We start from the raw sequence: 19,148 nt of genomic DNA on the forward strand, positions 1-19,148 counted from the left end.
GGGGAAGGTCCACGTGGTCACTGACTTTGGACAGAATATGACATTAATTTTTGCCACAGCAGATATTTTGCTAAATATTTTGATTATATAATTCTTAAGATTATTTAAAATGCATGAAATATGTTTATCATGGACAGCAAAGTCATAAATATGTAGAATTTACAGTTACAATCAGTGTTGACAATTGCAGGATAAAGTTATTATTTCAGTGAAAAAAAAATCATAGACCTCTAAAATGATCCCTAAGCCTTGTCACAAAATATTAATTTCGATGAAATCATAGAATACCTTACATGGGAGAATTAATTCAGGAAGATTGTGTTATGCTGCTGCCTTCAGGAAATTGGACACTGACAGCCAAAGCTAAAGAAACAGCCCAGTATAATCACCCCATCTCCCAACATGCTTCGGTTTTTGCTAGTGTTCTAGAAGAATGGACTTTTTATCATGATTTTTTTTTTTTATGGAATTGCTGACACTTGTAATTCCCACAAGCACTGTACCCAGATTCCGCTAGTGTAAGGCCCTTTCACACATGCCTTCAGGCTGTTTCATCAGTTCAGTCATGTTTTTTCGAAGAAGAAATAGTTTTTACATCAGTTCTTTATATCCACTTAACCACTTGAGTCAAATTTTTGTTTTTGTTTTTTAGAGCTGCACGATTCTGGATAAAACGAGAATCACATTTTTTTTTTGTTTAGAATAAAGATCACGATTCTTGCAGCGTAACATCCTCTTTCACAATATACAAAAAATTGAGCTAACATTATTGTTTTGTTTTTTTTAATTCATGGAAGTGTATTTTTTCCCAAAAAATTGTGTTTGAAAGACCGCTGTGCAAATGCCGTGTGACATAAAATATTGCAACAACCGCCATTTTATTCTCTAGGGTCTCTGCTAAAAAAAATATACAATGCTGTGAAAAAGTATTTGCCCCCTTTCTGTTTTTTTGTTTTTTTTACATATTTGTCATACTTAAATGACTCAGATCACCAAACAAATTTTATTATTACACAAAGATAACCTGAGTAAATACAAAATTCAGTTTTTAAATGATGGTTTCATTTATTAAGGCAAAAATCTGTCCAAACCTGCCTGGCTTTGTTTGAAAAAATAATTGCCCCTAAACCTAATAACTGGTTGTGGCTCCCTTGGCGTCAACAACTGCAATCAAGCGTTTGCGATAACTGGCAATGAGTCTTTCACATTGCTGTGGAGCAATTTTGGCCCACTCAGGCCCACATTATTTTAAGTCATCCAGGTCCTGAAGCTGCAAAGCAGCCCCGACCATCCATGTCTGACTGTTGGTATGATGTTCTTGTTATGAAATGCTATGTTAGTTTTATGCTAGATGTAATGGGACACACAACTTCCAAAAATTTTAATTTGTCTTATCAGTCCACAGAATATTTGCCTAAAAGTCTTGGGAATAATGTTTTTTGGTAAATGTGAGATGAGCCTTTGTGTTTTTTTTTTGGTCAGCAGTGGTTTTGGCCTTGGAAGTCTCCCATGGGTGCAATTTTTGCCCAGCCTCTTTCTTATTGTTGAATCATAACCACTGATCTTACCTGAGGCAAGTGAGGCCTGCAGTTCTTTAGATGTTGTTCTGGGTTCTTTTATGACCTCCTGATTGAGTCGTCATCATGTTTTTGGAGTAATTTTTGTAGGCCAGCCACTCCTGGGACGGTTCACCACTGTTCAAAGTTATCTCCATCTGTGGATAATGGCTTTCCCTGTGGTTCACTGGACTTCCAAAGCCTTTGAAATGGCTTTGAAACCCTTCCTAGACCAATAAATGTTTGATTCTAATCTGTTCTTGAATTTTTTTAGATTGTGGCATGATGTTTGGCTTTTTGTGATCTGTTAGCGTGCTTTACTTTGTCAGACAGCTTCTATGTATGTGATTTATTGATTCAACAGGTGTGGCAGTAATCAGGCCTGAGTGTGGCAAGTGAAATTTAACTCCGCTTTCCAAAATATTGTGGTTAATCACAGTTCATTTTTTCACATAGTGCCAGGCAGGTTTGAACAGATTTTTTTCTCTTAATAAAGAAATAATAATTTTAAATACTGCATCTTGGAGTTACTCGGGTTATCTCTGTGTAATATTAAAATTTGTTTGACGTTCTGAACCATTTAAGTGTGAGAAATATTTAAAAAAAAATTAAAATCAGGACAGGGGCAAATACTTTTTTACAGCACTATATATAATATTTGAAGGTTCTAAATAATTTTCTAGCAAAAAATACTGATTTTAACTTGTAACCTACAACTGTCAGAAAAAGGTTTAGTCTTTAGGTGGTTAAACTGCCCTCATCTACAGACAGAAGCTCATTCCTTTGATCTAAGAACCGAGAGATACATTATAGAAAAGAAAAAAACGACAATTACATTTAAAACCTGACAGTGACAGTCAGCATCAGCAAGTGAGGGAGCCTGTCTGTGCAGACTGCCCCCTCACTGCCCCGTGACCTGTAATATGTCTGTGAGCACTGGGCTCTGCTGAAGGCACTTGCCTAGACACTGGTGCATGAGTCAACTTTAGAGCACTTTACAGATTAATAGGCTGCCAGACACCTTTATTGGGAGCCACATCGCTTTTTTAATCTATCATGTGTCCTTATGAAATGGCCATGTCACTTTTAAAGAATTGTCACATGGCATAATGGTGGGTCATTCACACTTTATTTTAATGTGCCCCAAACCTCTATGGCATCTACACCACTTCTGGCCTGCTCATACACAATGGCCACCAACGTGCTACACCAAAATTGTGGAGTAGTTAGCTTCTTCAGGTGTGGCCCATCCAGAAATTTTCTGAAACTATGTCAGAAATATGGAAAAAAATCTCTGGCGTTATCTGACTCAGAATGTAGGAAATCCCACTTCTTCACCCTCTCCTCCACAGTCTGTTTCTGATTTTCTCACAGATACAGTTGCACCTGCTCATATAGCTGAGGATGACAAGGAGTGTACCTTATCCATCTGGATGAGTTGGTATATGAGGAGGTTCAGTCTGCCATTATTACGCCTAAGCTTAAGGGGTCCTCTCTGGTCCTTTTTGAAGCAGTCTACACGTCTGGACCTAAAGCAATCTGCAGCTGCTATTCTCCAAGGTAGCCTACCTGGGTTCTCTAAGAATTTTATGCATGTTTTATAGAAATATAAAGGTGTATAGCACTATGCAGAGGATTAATTCTGCATTTTCAGTGGAAGTTCAGCCAACACCTAACTAATGCTAAACCTGCTCTCTGCCACATTCTAAACCTAATCTATCTAACCCTGTAAAATAAAAAATCACTATACTTACCTATTCTGCAGCCGATCCGGTCTGGTCCCAGCATCAGCGTTAGACTGCTTTAGGATGTTCCATTGAACCTAACCTGAATTACTTCTCCTGTATCTTGTAATGTATGGTTAAATAAATTGGATTTTTGATTTACTGTAAAATCCTTTTCTTGGCGTACATTAAAGTGGTTGTAAAGACTGAAGGTTTTTTTACCTTCATGCATTCTATGTTCAGCTACTCCCACAGCCCCTCCCTTATACTCACCTGAGCCCCCTCTCGATCCAGTGATGTGCATGGGGGCCTACAGCTGTCCCTGGTCTCTCGTTCCTCATTGGCTGAGACACAGCAGAGGGAGCCATTGGCTCCCACTGCTTTCAATCACAGCCAGTGAGCCAATGAGGAAAGAGTGTCTTATGGACACATAGAGCAGGACTTGGAAGCAAATTTTCTGTTGGGGCCACTGGTCAAGGGGGAGGAGCCAGGAGCGCTGGCGGGGGAGAAAAAAAGGATTGGGGCTGCTCTGTGCAAAACCGCTGCACAGAGAAGTTATGTATATATCATACATAATTATTGTTATTAAAAAAAAATGAATTTTTAGAATCACTTTAACCACTTGAGATCCGCGCTATAGTCAAATGACGGCTACAGCGCGGATCTCAATTTCCGGGACTACGTCTATTGACGTCGTCCCCTTTAAGAGTTCCCCGCACGCTCCCGGGAGCGCGCATCGGGGAAAATCTGTGTTGGCCGTGTCCGCTGGACACAGCCAATCACAGATCGCTGTAAACGGCCAATCACAGCGGCCGTTTACAGCGCGATCGCCTCCTCCAATGGGTGATGATCTCAAATGTAAACAAATGAGATCATCACCCATTGCCGAATGTGTCTCCTCACACAGCGATAGCGTGTGAGGAGACAGCGAACAGTGAGTGAGCGTTCTCTGTGATACATAAAACGTGCCAGTCATACTAATAAACCCTGCCAGTGCCCAGATCTACCCTGCCAGTGCCCAGATATACCCTGCCAGTGCCCAGATATACTCCACCTGTGCCCAGATCTACCCCACCTGTGGCCACCTGTGCCCACCTGTGCACCGCCAGTGCTCCATCTGTGCACCACCAGTGCCCATCTGTGCACCGCCAGTGCCAATCGGTGCCCATCTGTACCAATCGGTGCCCATCTGTGCCTCAGCAGTGCCCATCTGTGCCGCCTAAGCAGTGCCCATCTGTGCCACCTCAGCAGTGCCCATCTGTGCCGCCTCAGCAGTTCCCATCTGTGCCGCCTCAGCAGTGCCCATCTGTGCCCATCTGCTGCCTTATCAGTGCACATCCGTGCAATAAATCAGTGCACATCTGTGCCGACCTATCAGTGCCCATCTGCCGACTCAGCAGTGCCCATCTGTGCCGACTCAGCAGTGCCCATCTGTGCCGACTCAGCAGTGCCCATCTGCCGCCTCAGCAGTGCCCATCTGCCGCCTCAGCAGTGCCCATCTGCCGCCTCATCAGTGCACATCCGTGCAATAAATCAGTGCACATCTGTGCCGACCCATCAGTGCCCATCTGCCGCCTCAGCAGTGCCCATCTGTGCCGCCTCAGCAGTGCCCATCTGTGCCCCCTCAGCAGTGCCCATCTGCCGCCTCAGCAGTGTCCATCTGCCGCCTCAGCAGTGACCATCTGCTGCCTCATCAGTGCACATCCGTGCAATAAATCTGCACATCTGTGCAATAAATCAGTGCACATCTGTGCCGACCCATCAGTGCCCATTTGTGCCACCTCAAAAGCGCCCATCTGTGCCACCTCAAAAGCGCCCATCTGTGCCACCTCATCAGTGCCCATCAGTGCTACCATGGCTAAACGTGTCTTTTCCGCTGAGGAGGCGTACCAAATTATTTCCGCGGCCGACAAGAGCAACGGGGAGCTCTCCTCTTCAGATTCCTTTTCGGATTCGGATTCTGAAGCCGACGTAAATTATGAGCCAGTCCTCAGCAGTGAAACACTGACTGATGAATCCGAGGAGGAAGATATCCGGCCCATCAAGCGAAGGCGTTCTAGTGAGGCAGTGCCGTCCACCAGCACCGCAGTGCCGTCCACCAGCACCGCAGTGCCGTCCACCAGCACCGCAATGCCGTCCACCAGCACCGCAGTGCCCCAGCAAGAAAGGACAAGTACCAGTGGGGTGTCATCTCAGCCCCAAAGGGTTAGGAGCCATGCTGGCCTTCCCTATGCCCTTCAGAACCCCTTGTGGCTTCCTCCTAATTCAGGAGAGGCCAATGTTCCCCCTTTCACCGCCCAGCCAGGAGTCCAGGTGGACACGGAGAATTTTAGCCCTATCGGTTTTTTTAATTTAATTTTTACGGAGGACATGTTGGCGTCAATTGTGGCCCAGTGCAACCTGTATGCACAACAATTTATTTTTCAAAATCCGACCTCCTATTATGCCCGTCCCTACGAATGGAGAGACCTAACGGTGGAGGAGTTCAAGCTTTTTTTAGGCCTCACATTTAATATGGGACTCAACAAAAAAAATCAATTACGTACCTACTGGTCAACCCACCCCCTCCACCACTCACCGCTCTTCTCCGCGGTAATGCCCAGAACCAGATATCAGATGATCCTGAGGTTCTTACGTTTCAGTGACAATTCCCAGTGCCTTCCACGAAATAATCCAAATTTTGACCGCCTTTACAAAATTCGACCAATACTAAATTATTTTTCAGAAATATTCCCCAAATTGTTTACCCCGGACCAACACATATGTGTGGATGAGTCCCTTATTAAATTTAGTGGCAGGCTTAGAATGAAGCAATTTATGCCCAGCAAAAGGGCCCGCTATGGGGTGAAGGTCTACAAATTATGTGACCGAGCCACAGGGTACACATATTCCTTCAAGGTGTACGAAGGGAAGGACACCCAGCTACAGCCCCCTAATTGTCCGGACTACTTGGGATCCAGCGGAAAAATTGTTTGGGACCTCATATACCCCCTACTGGATAAAGGCTACCACCTCTATGTAGATAACTTCTACACATCTCTGCCCCTGTTCCACAACCTTCACCGGAAGAAGACGCCAGCATGTGGCACTGTAAAAAAGAATCGGAAGGGCTTTCCTCAAAGTCTGGTGAACAAGAAGCTGCGGAAAGGAGAAACCGCAAGTCTAAGAAACAAGGAGGTTCTGGCAGTGAAGTGGAGGGACAGAAGGGATGTGTATATGTTATCTTCTATCCACAATGATACCTTCGTGGAAATCCCCAGAAGGAATGGCCCCGTAAAGAAACCCAAATGCATTTCCGAATATAATTTATTCATGGGAGGAGTCGACTTCAACGACCAAATGATGGAACCATATCTGGTCACAAGACGGACATATCATTGGTACAAAAAAGTAGCAATTTTTTTTTTTTTAATTGGCCATTTATAATTCATATGTAATTTACCGCAACGCCACCCAAAACCCCAAACGTTTCTTTGGCTACCAGGAGGAAGTTTTCACAGCCCTTATTTTCCCAAACGGCCCACCAGAAAATATCAGATCAGACGTTGTTAGTCGACTCTCCGAGCGCCACTTTCCGGATAAAATCCCCCCCACACCAACAGGCAAAAGACGCCAAAAAAGATGTAAGGTGTGTACCAAAGCAGGAGTCAGAAGAGACACATCTTATTATTGTGCACAATGTCCTTCCCAACCAGGCCTCTGTATAGGCGACTGTTTTCGGCGTTACCATACTTCAATAAATTTTTAGTGAAGTATGGTAAACATAATCCTCAGTTCCTGCCTTCATACACCTTCACACCCCTTATGCCACTGCCTGCTCTGTAACGGACCCTGGCTTGTTATTTGACCACTCTTATGCCTGCCGATTCTGTACATACCGCTGCCTGATCTGGAACTGACCCTGGACTGTTATTCGACCATGCTTCTGCCTAACGATTCTGTACATACCTCTGCCTGATCTGGAACTGACCCTGGACTGTTATTCGACCATGCTTCTGTCTAACGATTCTGTACATATCTCTGCCTGATCTGGAACTGACCTTGGACTGTTTGACCACGATATTTGCCTGCCTCTTGGACTGATCTTGTATTCTGCAACTGGACTAGTGGGATTCAACACGGGGTCTCACATATGTGAGGGGCTCCAGTATAGTTTTTCTGGAAGAAGAAAACAATTTTCTTTGTTTTCTTATTCCTAGATTAGGGTCTGGAGACTCGGAGGCTTCAAAGAGATTTGGGAGGGAGAAGCCTCTACCCCTATCCCTATTCTGTCCTGAACGAGGCTCTACTTCTGTCTGCTGCCTGTAGGACTTACTGCCATCATGCCGCACTGACCACACCACAAGGACCTGCCTACTACCAGGACCAATATTTTTGGCACTGCTGACATCTCTGCACTAACACTGGACTGTAATATGGACAGTATCCCTGCCTGCTGCCTAAAAAACTGTGTTCGCTGTTGCTGACCAAGTCCCTGCCTGCTGCCTGGACCAGTGATATCCTCCTGTGGACAACTGCGCTTCTAAAACCACAGGTAATCTTTTCTTTACCCTTTGCTCAGCATAATGTATTTGGGGGCGTAATTCTTGGTATGTGCAGGCTATGTGTCCCTGGAACGCCGACGGTGTTTCTTGCATGTTGCGCCTCTGTATGTGGCCAGGCTGTGTAAACGTTTCACACATGTGGTATCGTTATACTCAGGAGGAGTAGTAGAATGTATTTTGGGGTGTTATTTTTGCTATGTAAATGCTATGTGTTGGAAATATCTTATAAACGGACAACTTTGTGTAAAAAAAAAATGCGTTTTCATTTTTTTCCACATTTTCCAAAAACTTCTGGAAAAAAATGAACCATTGAAAAGACTCATTATGCCTCATAGATTATACGTTGGGGTGTTAGCTTTCCAAAATGGGGTCATTTTCTGGACGTTTCTAGTGCTCTGGTGTTCCAGGGCCTTCAAAACTGTAATAGGTGGTTGAGAAATGAAATGTGTAATTTATGCTCCTAGAATGCCTGAAGGTGCTACTTCAAAATTAGGCCTCTGTATGTGGTCAGGCTGTGTAAAAGTCTCACACATGTGGTATCGTTATACTCAGGAGGAGTAGTAGAACGTATTTTGGGGTGTTATTTTTGCTATGTAAATGCTATGCGTTGGAAATATCTTATAAACTGACAACTTTGTGTAAAAAAAAATGCGTTTTCATTTTTTTCCACATTTTCCGAAAACTTCTGGAAAAAAATGAACCATTGAAAAGACTCATTATGCCTCATAGATTATACGTTGGGGTGTTAGCTTTCCAAAATGGGGTCATTTTCTGGACGTTTCCATTGCCCTGGTGTTCCAGGGCCTTCAAAACTGTAATAGGTGGTTGAGAAATGAAATGTGTAATTTATGCTCCTAGAATGCCTGAAGGTGCTACTTCAAAATTAGGCCTCTGTATGTGGTCAGGCTGTGCGAAAGTCTCACACATGTGGTATCGTTATACTCAGGAGGAGTAGGAGAATGTATTTTGGGGTGTTATTTGTAGTATGCACATTCCGTGTGGGAGAAATAAGCTATTACAATGAACATTTTGTGGAAAAAAAAAAAATCGTAATTTTGCAAAGAATTGTGGGAAAAAATGACAACTTAAAATAACTAACCATGCCTCTTACTAAATACATTGGAATGTCTACTTTCCAAAAAGGGGTCATTTGGGGGGCATTTGTACTTTCCTGGCTTGTTAGGGTCTCAAGAATGGAGATAGGCCTTAGTACATCAGATGTGATCTTTTTTTGCAAATCTTTATGATTTGCACCATAGCTTGTAGACTCTATAAATTTCACACAGATCATATAATATGCAAAAATGTGGGTTATTTTTACCAAAGATGTGTAGTAGTATAAATTGTGGCCAAAATTTATGAAGAAAAATTGCTAATTTGCTAAATTTTGTCACAGAAACGAAGAAAAATTCATTTTTTTTCAAAATTTTCGGTCTTTTTTCATCTATAGCGCAGAAAATAAAAAAACGAGAGGTGATCAAATACCACCAAAAGAAAGCTCTATTGGTATGAAGAAAAGGACAAAAAAATCATTTGGTTACAGTGTTGCATGACTGAGTAATTGTCATTCAAAATGTGAGAGCACTGAAAGCTGAAAATTGGTCTGGGACTGAGGGGGGTTTAAGTGCCCAGTAAGCAAGTGGTTAAGGACAAAGACCCCTTGCCTCTTTTCTTATGATGCACTCCTACTATTGCTTTACTATGAAACCAAGGTATGCTGGGAGTGGGAGGGGCTATGCTGGATTGTCGTTACAGCTTTGTTTGCCATTGTCCAATCTCCTGAAGACAGCAGCATAACCCAATGTGCCTGAATTATATCTCCTGTGCCCTTTCAAAAGAAAAGGATTTAATGTTTAGTCAAAAAATCAAATTTTTTGCTTTTTTTACTATAAATCTTTGGAAAGACTGCAAAATTACAACCCCAATTCAAAAAAAATTAGGGCACTGTGTAAAATTGACATAAAAACAGAACGGGATGATCTGCAAATCTCATAAACCCATCTTTTATTTACTATATTCATTATTTAAGAAAACAATATGGTCATTTTAAAAGCTGATGGCAGCAACACGCCCTCATAAAAGTTGGGACAGGGCCATGCTTGTAATTATTGAAAGTTAATGATTATTTTGTATAGGGAGCTTGCTGTCAAAGAGCTGCGCCGTCAAAACTTCCAAACGCCAAACACTTCAAGGATTTCACCTGACAGGCTATTCCGATCTCCAGAGCGCCGATCCCGGTCTCCAGAAAAATCACTTGACAGGTAAATGGCCTCATTACGCTAAAAAAGAGAATGGCTGATTTAACTTGCCTTAGATTGTATCTGACCCTTTCTAAAACACTGTGTTACAATGAGTTGTTTATACAGAATACACCATTAATAAATTGTACTGTTGACCTGTAATTTATTTCCTCAAAAGCTGTGGGGAGATTTGACAAAAAACCCATATACAGGTGACTGTAGATGTGAGCAAGTGGTTTGGATCTAATGTTTATGATGCAGTTTGTATTTCTGTATTTGAAGATAACTGAGGTAATGTGCTATATCATCAAATAGGCATTTTTCTATGCTTGGACTGACTACAGGTTTTCTTTAACCTCAAGTAACATAAGTTTTAATCTGCTTAAATAGTTTGTGGCTTTATATTCCTACAGTTTTTCAGGTAATAAAAAGCAGGTCAATATTAGTGCTATTTAAGTGTATTTCTCTTGCATAAAAACTGAAAACCATTTACCCCACAACAAAGCAGAACTCTTCACTATGCCTTAGGCCGCGTACACACGCGGGGACTGTTCGCTCAACTTTGTTCGTCAAACAATTTCAGCGGACAGTCCGCTCAAAATTAGCATGGACGGACTTGGCCACACACGACGAACGAACAGTCCGCTGAAACCGTGCGCGATGACGTGAACGGCACGTACGACGGGACTAGAAAACGACGTCCTATACACTGCAATGCAACCTTCGGCGTATAAATTCTTTCTGAGCATGCGCGGAACTTAGTTTGACGAACAAGCCTACACACGCGGGGACTGTCCGCTCAAACCAAGTTTCAGCGGACAGTTTTTCGGGATTTCCGAAAAACTTTGTTCGTCAAACTGTCCGCTGAAACTGTCCGCTGAAGCCCACACACGAGCGGACTGTCCGCTGAAACACTGTTCAGCGGACAAAGTTGAGCGAACAGTCCCCGCGTGTGTACGCGGCCTTAGGCTTTGTTCACACTGCCATACTTAAAGTGCAACTTCACCTAAAAGGGGGAATTCTGCTTTTCCTCCACCTCCCCTCCACCCCTGCCACATTTGTAACTTTTTTTTTGGTGGTGGTTGGGTGGGAGTTGTTCCTAGTTTTTACAGTTACCTGCTCCCACTCACTGCCTGGGCGATCTGACGAAGTTCCGCTCCCCACCTCCCTGCCCGCAGACTTCTGGGACACATCTCAGATCCCAAAAGGCTGCAAGACCATCCACAAAGTGCAGCGCAGCTCACACATGCACAGTGGCTATCTGTGAAGCCACAAGGAGTCACAGCCGGCTGCCCACAGCTAAGATTCTGGCGAAGACCGGTGAAGAAACCTGTTCGGGTGATGACAGATTTGGATCCCTGGACAGATGAGTGGGTTATTTTTCCATTTATTTCTCCCCTTAAAAGCTCCAGCCCTAGGAATTTCACCTCTTCCCTTGCTCCATTACCAATGTCATAATCCTCCCACTCGGAGCCCTTTCGTAGAAGCCTAACTACATTTGAAATATTATGTCTGAAATAATCTCCAATACAGTATGTGGTCTCTCAGACCTACCAAATGTTGTTAGGTCCACGACTACAAACTTCCATATATCTCAAGATGGGAACGGGAGTTGGGGATCCAATTTACAGAGAAACAAGTGGACAGGATTCTTCGGTTCTCTTACAAAACCTCTATCTGTGCTAGACATCAGGAGGCTAGGTTTAAAGTGTTCCCCCAATGTTCGGATCTTTGTTGGAGATGCGGAGAGGAGGTTGGCTCTCTTCTTCATGTCCTCGGGTCCTGCCGCCTTTTGCAGTCCTATTGGACGAAGGTTCACGGCATTGTTCAAAAATTCACCCAAGAAGAGTTGCGGAGGGATCCTGCATTGTTCCTCCTGCATCACCACGAGTCTCCGAGCAAGGCATATAGGAAATCAATCCTGCTGCTCTTGCTCACAGCTGCAAAAATCTGCATCCCGCTGTTTTGGAAGTAGACACAGCCACCATCAGTTGACGGATGGCTGAAAAAAATTGACAAAATTAATGCGATGGAGGACTTGGTGGCCACAGAAAAGGGTCCACGTGAGAAATGAAAAAAAAATGGTTTTATTTGCACGAGTTTGCCTACTCTGAGGAATACGCGGAACCTGTGACTTAAGTTCCCGACAGTGAAGGTCTATACTGCTGGCTCCCCAAGCTTGGAAGGAGTTTCTGGATGGTGATACCTTGTCCATACCCAACCTTTTTTTTTTCTCCTTTCCCTTCTACTCTCCCTCTCCTTTCCCCTTCTCCCCCCAATTTCTCATTTTCATCTTCTCTCTTTTTTTTTCGCTCGCTGGAAGACCAGGTGGGTCTTTTCTGGTCTTGTTAACCAGTGTATACCGAGAAAAATGTCATGTGGGGTACAGAGACTTCTTATCCAGTTGCCCAAAGTTTTCATCTCATTTTATTAGTTCATATTGTTATGTGGAGATGTCCTTTTTTTTTTTTTTTTTTTTTTTGCACTGTAGACTTATTACTGATGAAAATGTTCCTTGTTTTACATATTATGGATGTAGTATCTGCATTTACCATGTGCTCTCTTTAACCACTTCAGCCCTGGAAAGATTTACCCCCTTCCTGACCAAGCCCTGTTTTGCGATACGGCACTGTGTTGCTTTAACTGACAATTATGCAGTTGTGCGACATTGTACCCAAACAAAATTGACGTCCTTTTTCCCCCCACAAATAGAGCTTTCTTTTGGTGGTATTTGATCACCTCTTCGGTTTTTATTTTTTGCGCTTTAAACAAAAAAGAGCGACAAATTGAAAAAAAAGCTATAATTTTTACTTTTTGCTATAAAATATATCCCCCAAAAAAATAAAAATAAACTTCTTTCTCAGTTTAGGCCAATATGTATTCTTCTACATATTTTTGGTAAAAAAAAATTGGAATAACCGTATATTGATTGTTTTGCACAAAAGTTATCACGTCTACAAAATAGGGGATAGATTTATGGAATTTTTATCAGTAATGGCGGTGTCTGTGACATTGCGGCGAACAGAACGGACACTGCATTTATACAGCGATCAGTGCTATAAAAATGCACTGATTACTGAGTAAATGTCACTAGCAGGGAAGGGGTTAAACACTAGGGGCAATCAAGGGGTTAAGTGTGTTCCCTCAGCGTGTTCTAACTGTAGGGGGGGTGGGCTCACTAGAACATGACAGAGATCACTGCTCCCGATCACTGGGAGCAGTAGATCCCTGTCATGTTGCTAGGTAAAATAGGGAAATTCCTTATTTACATAGAAATCTCCCCGTTCTGCCTCTCCGTTCCACGATTGCAGGCCACCGGGGACACACGGGCACACTCCCACGGTGGGCACATGCCAGCTGGCAATGACGGAGTGATGTACGGGTACGTTGTTTTGCTCACCTGTGCCACTTTGTCTACGTATATCAGCGTGAGCTGGACGGCAAGTGGTTAAATAAAGTATTGAGAAAAAAACAATGTCATTGCTCATGTTCACTAGCAAGTCATTCTTGACATACAGGCACACCCATCCCTCCCTTCTTCCTTCCCTATCCCTTCAATACAAAGAGTACCCTTGGACAGTCATAGGCCAGTCATGTGAGCTGTCAAACTAAGTTTCTGATATTTGAAAACCCTGTGTCAGCATCTCCAGTTCTTCCTTTTTATTAGCTAGTCTTCTAGCATTTGTTAACAAGCCTTTTAGTTATGTACGTGTAGAGCACCCTTAAAGAGCCGGAAGTAAACTGGGATCCCCCACTATGCACAGCTAGGCACACCAAATCATCACAGGCACACTTGAGTCAGAGAACAGTCTGTGACTTTGTGTTTTTTTTTTTTTTGTTTTTGTTTTATTGAGGGCAATAACTTGGATATGATTGCGAGGTTGTGGGATGCCCATTTGACTTCAACAACTACTTCACGGACAGCTCTTTCTACATACAGTGTCTATATACAGCTCCATTTCTTCCTCTAGCACACACTTGCTTGCAGAACCTGGCTGTGAATACCAGACAGTCACTCATTCAGATGAAGCACTGGTCAATTACAGGCAGGAACCCAAGTCCCCTTAATTGTGTAGCAGAATTTCAGTGTCCAGCTTGTATCACTCCTGTGGCTACTGATCCCAGCACCAACTCTTCAGGCACTGGCAACGCACCTGGCTGCAGCTGCCCCTTTTCACTAGCCCTCCAGGCTAACTTCTCCCCACTGTTCTCCAGACACTCACCAGCCCACCCAGCTGACTCTCAGGAGATCTGACGTGCTGACCTGCTCCTGTTGTCCTTTCTCCTTAACATTGTGCTTCAAGGAATGGTTTCCTCCATGTGTTTTATTAGGAATTTTCCAGCCCCAGGCCTGAGGTCACCCCCTCCCCAGATTAGGAGGCACCCTCAAGTGCCACGACAGCCTCCTCAGCACTCTATCTCCATCTTCCGCCTGACTGCCCCTGCTGGGATGGCTCATGTCTATTTCCTCTTCCAGTTCCTTTTTGATGGGGATTAGTCAAGGTCCTCATAAATATCCCAGGCAGCCCCCCTTTACTCCCACCCTTCAGCTCTGGAAGTTTCTACAAATTCTGAAAACCTATGCACCTTGGGTTTAGGTACTCCTGTTACACTACCAATATAGCTCCTAGTAGCTCCCTCTGACCTTCACTTACTGCCGGCTATAGTTTCCACTGACATCTCCCCCTCAGCACCTAGTTTTAAATTTCCTGTCTTTACACTTAATGATGCTCGTGTGAACGAGGCCTTACATTTTAGCCTGCCTAATTAGTTTACAAATGCAATAAGATGTCTTATTGCATACATTTGCAGATAAATAACTTGAATTTACTTTATTATAAACTAGTCTTATACTGTATAATGAGATGCTTGCTATTGAATTTCTTTTGTTTTTGTTTGCCAGTATCCCCAAAATTGAGTTTTTTTAACAAAATGTTTACAGTAGAGTGCTGTGTGGATGCAACATTCCTTTGCTAAGATACACATCCCATACTCCCCTGGGTGTTCTGGAACATCTAATAGTTATCCCCAGAAGGAACCGACACCTGTAATGGGGAATCCTAAGATCCTTTGTCATAGTAACGCCCTCATTGGAGTCCAATTCAGCTCTGCTGGGTGCCTTCATGGCCACTTTGGACTTCCTGTTTGCTTGTGCTCAGATACTAGGGCACTCTGCCCACAGGCGATCCAAGCCCACCCCAGCCCCATCTTCTGCAAAGCTTGGCTCTGAGCATTTTGAGTCCCTAGCTCATGTTGGCCCTGCAGACTTTGTTACTGGCTTTGATTCAGATTCAGTGTCCCAACAGTCTATCCGTGGTCAGATTGTTTTTGGGTCATCACAGTCTTCTGCTGTTGTGCCAGACTTTGGGTCTTTTAGAGCTCCTACAGCTGCACAGATCTTCCCACTATATTCGCTATTTGGGTCTTACTTTTAGAAGGACAGGGCACTCTGCTGACATGGCATCCTTGGAGCTTCTGATTGATTTAGTTACCCTTTGAGAGACGTTGTCTCTGTAGACTTAAGTCTCGTACCTACTACTAGCTTTTTTTCCACTTGGTTGAACGGAAAAAGACTGACAGGTCAGGTCGGAGTTGCTGTACTAACAATCCAACCTTTTTCGGTCATTACCCTTCGACAGAAGCCAGCTGAATGACTGGCTTCTGTCAGACTGGCTGCCGTACACACGGCCCAAATGTGGGCCGAGTTCTAATGAACCGGCCGATGGCGCCGACATTAGACGTATGCGTACTAGACTTTATTCTTGAGATCATCTATAGCAACACCACAGAGTGCAACCCAGGAGGCCTGTTGAGGGGTGGAAAATCTCCCATTAAATATGTAGGGCTCAAAGCCATAGGTCAGCTGACTTCTCTGGTAAGCCTTCTGTAAGAAGGCGCACTCCCACTTCTACAAGTGGGGGCTTTTCGTGCATCCGGATGGATCCTGGGGTTGTTTGTTTCCTGGAATTTGGTGTTCTTGTCATGGTCTTTAGCTTACAGGCTAAGCCCTTGTACCTGGCATCTCATTCAACTGCCCTCCATTTTTCTAGCATAGGTATATTTAGCAGTGTATCTTTCCAGATGTGTCAGGGTTCTTGGTACCCTGGGAGCCTTTGCTCCTACCCTAGTAGATAATTGTCTTCGGCAGTGGTACCATGTATTGACTTACACTCCTCCTCTCAGCAGAGTTATTTTTCCTCAGGTTCTATTGAACCACTTGTGGTACTTTGTACCGTCCAGCTTTTCCCCTCTGTTCAGTGACTCCTTTGCCTTAAAGGTCAGTAGGCTTACCTTCCCTAATAAAGACCTCTCTTCCCAGTGTCCTCTAGAGTTTTATGTTGCTACTCATTGCTAAACATTGTCCAAAAAATGTCCATTCTAGGCCTGGCATTCCCATTCTGGAAACCTCAGACAATCTCCCCTAAAAAGGATCCGTTTTCAAGGTTCTTGCAGTCTGAACCATTCAGAGGGCCCTGACACCTGCAAGTTTTGACTGGATCAGGCTTCTTTGGTGGTTAGGGTTGGTACCTTCGGGCAAGGTATTCATCTAAAATATGGTACATACTTAAGAGGCCCACTCCCTGTCTGTCTGGTTCACATGTTATGCGAACCGAGCCTAAAGTAGCACTTTCATGAGCATTGATCATTCTTTCAATGCTTCAAAAACTCAACAAATACTGTACATGTCATAAATGCTATAGAAGCATTAATGAACATTGCTTCATTATTCCTAATTGACACACCTGTAAACAAGTCCTTATTGTGCAGGGAATTGTGGGTGAGAAATCTCCAGGAATTCTCTGCTGACATCATTCATTCACTCATTCACTACTCATTAGGAAACCCATGTTTCACCTGTTTATATGTGTACTATACTGTATATCTGATTGGTTGAGAGAGTGTTCATTTTATGATATTCTTCTGAATAAAAGAGTCTTTCATTACATTTGCTTCAAATCTCTTCTGGTAGATGCCAAAATTAAATATACATAAAATGTAGGCTGTAAATTTTAATTGAGTTTCCAAATGGTTCCCCCCAAGTGGCCTGTTTCGTTTTTCCAGCATATTTTTCCCTCTAGGTATTTGTATTGTTTAATTAATTACATTATTTTTTGCAGGAATCTTTTGTTTAGAGATTATTAAGCAACTCATGGTCATCGTGGGAAAGAACATGGAAACACCAGTTAAATAATAAATACACTGTTATCTTTCAATCACTTTATGTTTTCACGTGTTTGCATCATAACGAATACTTTCCCATATGTGCAAACATCCAAACACTCTTTGTGCAAACTGGAATCAAGATGGGACACACGGCTTACATCCATGATGCTTATTGAATACTACACTGTTCTCAGTATACATGATTGCTCTGTGAAGGATCAGCCTCAACCTGGAGCCCATTGATATAGACCTGGACTTTAATTTCTGTAATCACTGTCCTTGTTAATTCACTTGTCTCCCCTCTATGGGTACCCCCATGTGAAAGCTGAATACGATGTTGGGATTTTCATACATATACCAGATGCATTTCTCTAGAGTGCCTATGTATGTATATAGCTCTATGATCTAACATTAGGGCACATCATCTTTACACATAGGACTGCAGTGAAATTATTTCATTCTACACATTCTTATAATACACACAAGTCCACTTGGGCGCTGCATACACTTTAGGTGAATTCTGCTACTATGAAACCTTTTATGGGTTTTATGTTTGCCCATGGGTTTGTAATGTTAATTGTCCCCATGGGTTCAAAATACAAATTGTATCTTGTTAGTCAAGGTTATTTTGCCCATTATGGCATATATCTTTAATGTGTGTTACATGTTGTGTGTTTTATTTTGTTTTAGATTTTTTTTCACATTATTATCTATACAATCTTAACTGACATTCTATTTAGATGTGCCAATTAAATCATTTTTGTACATTTTTTTATGTATTTTAAAACAACTGTTTTACCTACAATGTATTTTACTTAATATTTATTGTCCGAAAATAAATACAAACTGTGGAATCAGACCTAGATAACATATTCTAGTATATGCTATAGTTAAAACATTCTGTAAAGCATAGGGAGTGGTTTTGAAGGAGTGGTAACAGGCTATGGGAATTTCAAAGATAAAGGTGAGTCAAAGAACAGCTGAGGAGCACTTCCCATTAATTTATCTGGGACAGGAAGTGAGGAGCAGCACTCCAACACAGGGGCACAGAGAACAGTAAAATGACTTTCATTGCTAGAATAGAAAAGGTTTACATTTAAAACCTATTTCTAACTTTTGTTATGGGGATGGGAAGTAGGAGGGATATCTCCCCAACAGGGAAACTGGAAACAGGCAATGAAAACCAAAAGTGATTTCAACCTTTTCCTCACTTTATTCAAAACAAATCAATCCACTAGCAGCTAAAGTTCTGCTTTAAATCGCTCTTTTTCATGAGTAATATCAGTTTGACCCCTCTACAGTTTATATATTAGTCCTTTGAGCTTTGTGTTATATTTTACTGAAAATGGTGAAGTTTTGTATGGATCATATATTTTTTTATTCAATAAAGTGTTTTTAATAAAATCTGTGTCATGCCTTTTTTTAATCGCAATTTTCAGGCTCTTCTGGATATATTTTCTGTCTCTCATACAGCATGCTGTGGTTGCTACTGTCTCTCCCTATTTTATTAAAGGACACATACTACTGTAGTGAAGTAGGAGCCAGTGGAAGGAACCACAGTGCAGGGAACCAGGCCAGAAGTGTGTTGGATGCTTAAGCCACCAAAGATTAAAGACTGTGAAATTCTGACTGCCCACCATAGGGTAAAATAAGACTTCTTCAGCAGAGCTTTTTTCAGAAAAATTTAAGTAAAGGCTGTGCATGAAGGTAAAAAACCTTCAATGTGCAGCACCCCCCTTAGTGCCCTAATACTTACCTAAGCCCGATCTCTATCCGAGGCTCTCTCCTTCCTGATCGGCTGATATGCAGGAGCCATTGGCTCCCGCTGTTGTCAATCACAGCCAGCGAGACGGGGCTGAGCTGCATTCTCTGGCTTACAGATGCAGAGGGGGCTTGGGAGCGAGCGAGCACGCACGAATG

The 19,148-nt window shown here is 42.8% G+C and overlaps 1 protein-coding gene across 2 annotated transcripts in view; it reads left to right on the plus strand.

Moving 5' to 3' along the window:
- TSGA10 (testis specific 10) overlaps positions 1–18,632 on the plus strand; it is a 180,961-nt gene extending 162,329 nt beyond the window's left edge. For both annotated transcript variants that reach the window (XM_077482743.1, XM_077482744.1), the window contains exons 19-20: positions 9,964–10,085; positions 17,183–18,632. In XM_077482743.1, the coding sequence (XP_077338869.1) occupies positions 9,964–10,085; positions 17,183–17,207 (147 nt within the window). In that variant the 3' untranslated portion in view covers positions 17,208–18,632. The remainder of the gene's footprint in view (positions 1–9,963; positions 10,086–17,182) is intronic.
- The last annotated feature ends 516 nt before the right edge of the window (positions 18,633–19,148 follow it).

The sequence above is a fragment of the Lithobates pipiens genome, unplaced genomic scaffold, assembly GCF_037356315.1.
Source record: "Lithobates pipiens isolate NorthernLeopardFrog02 unplaced genomic scaffold, aLitPip1_a1.2 Scaffold_16, whole genome shotgun sequence".
NCBI classification, from domain to species: domain Eukaryota; kingdom Metazoa; phylum Chordata; class Amphibia; order Anura; family Ranidae; genus Lithobates; species Lithobates pipiens.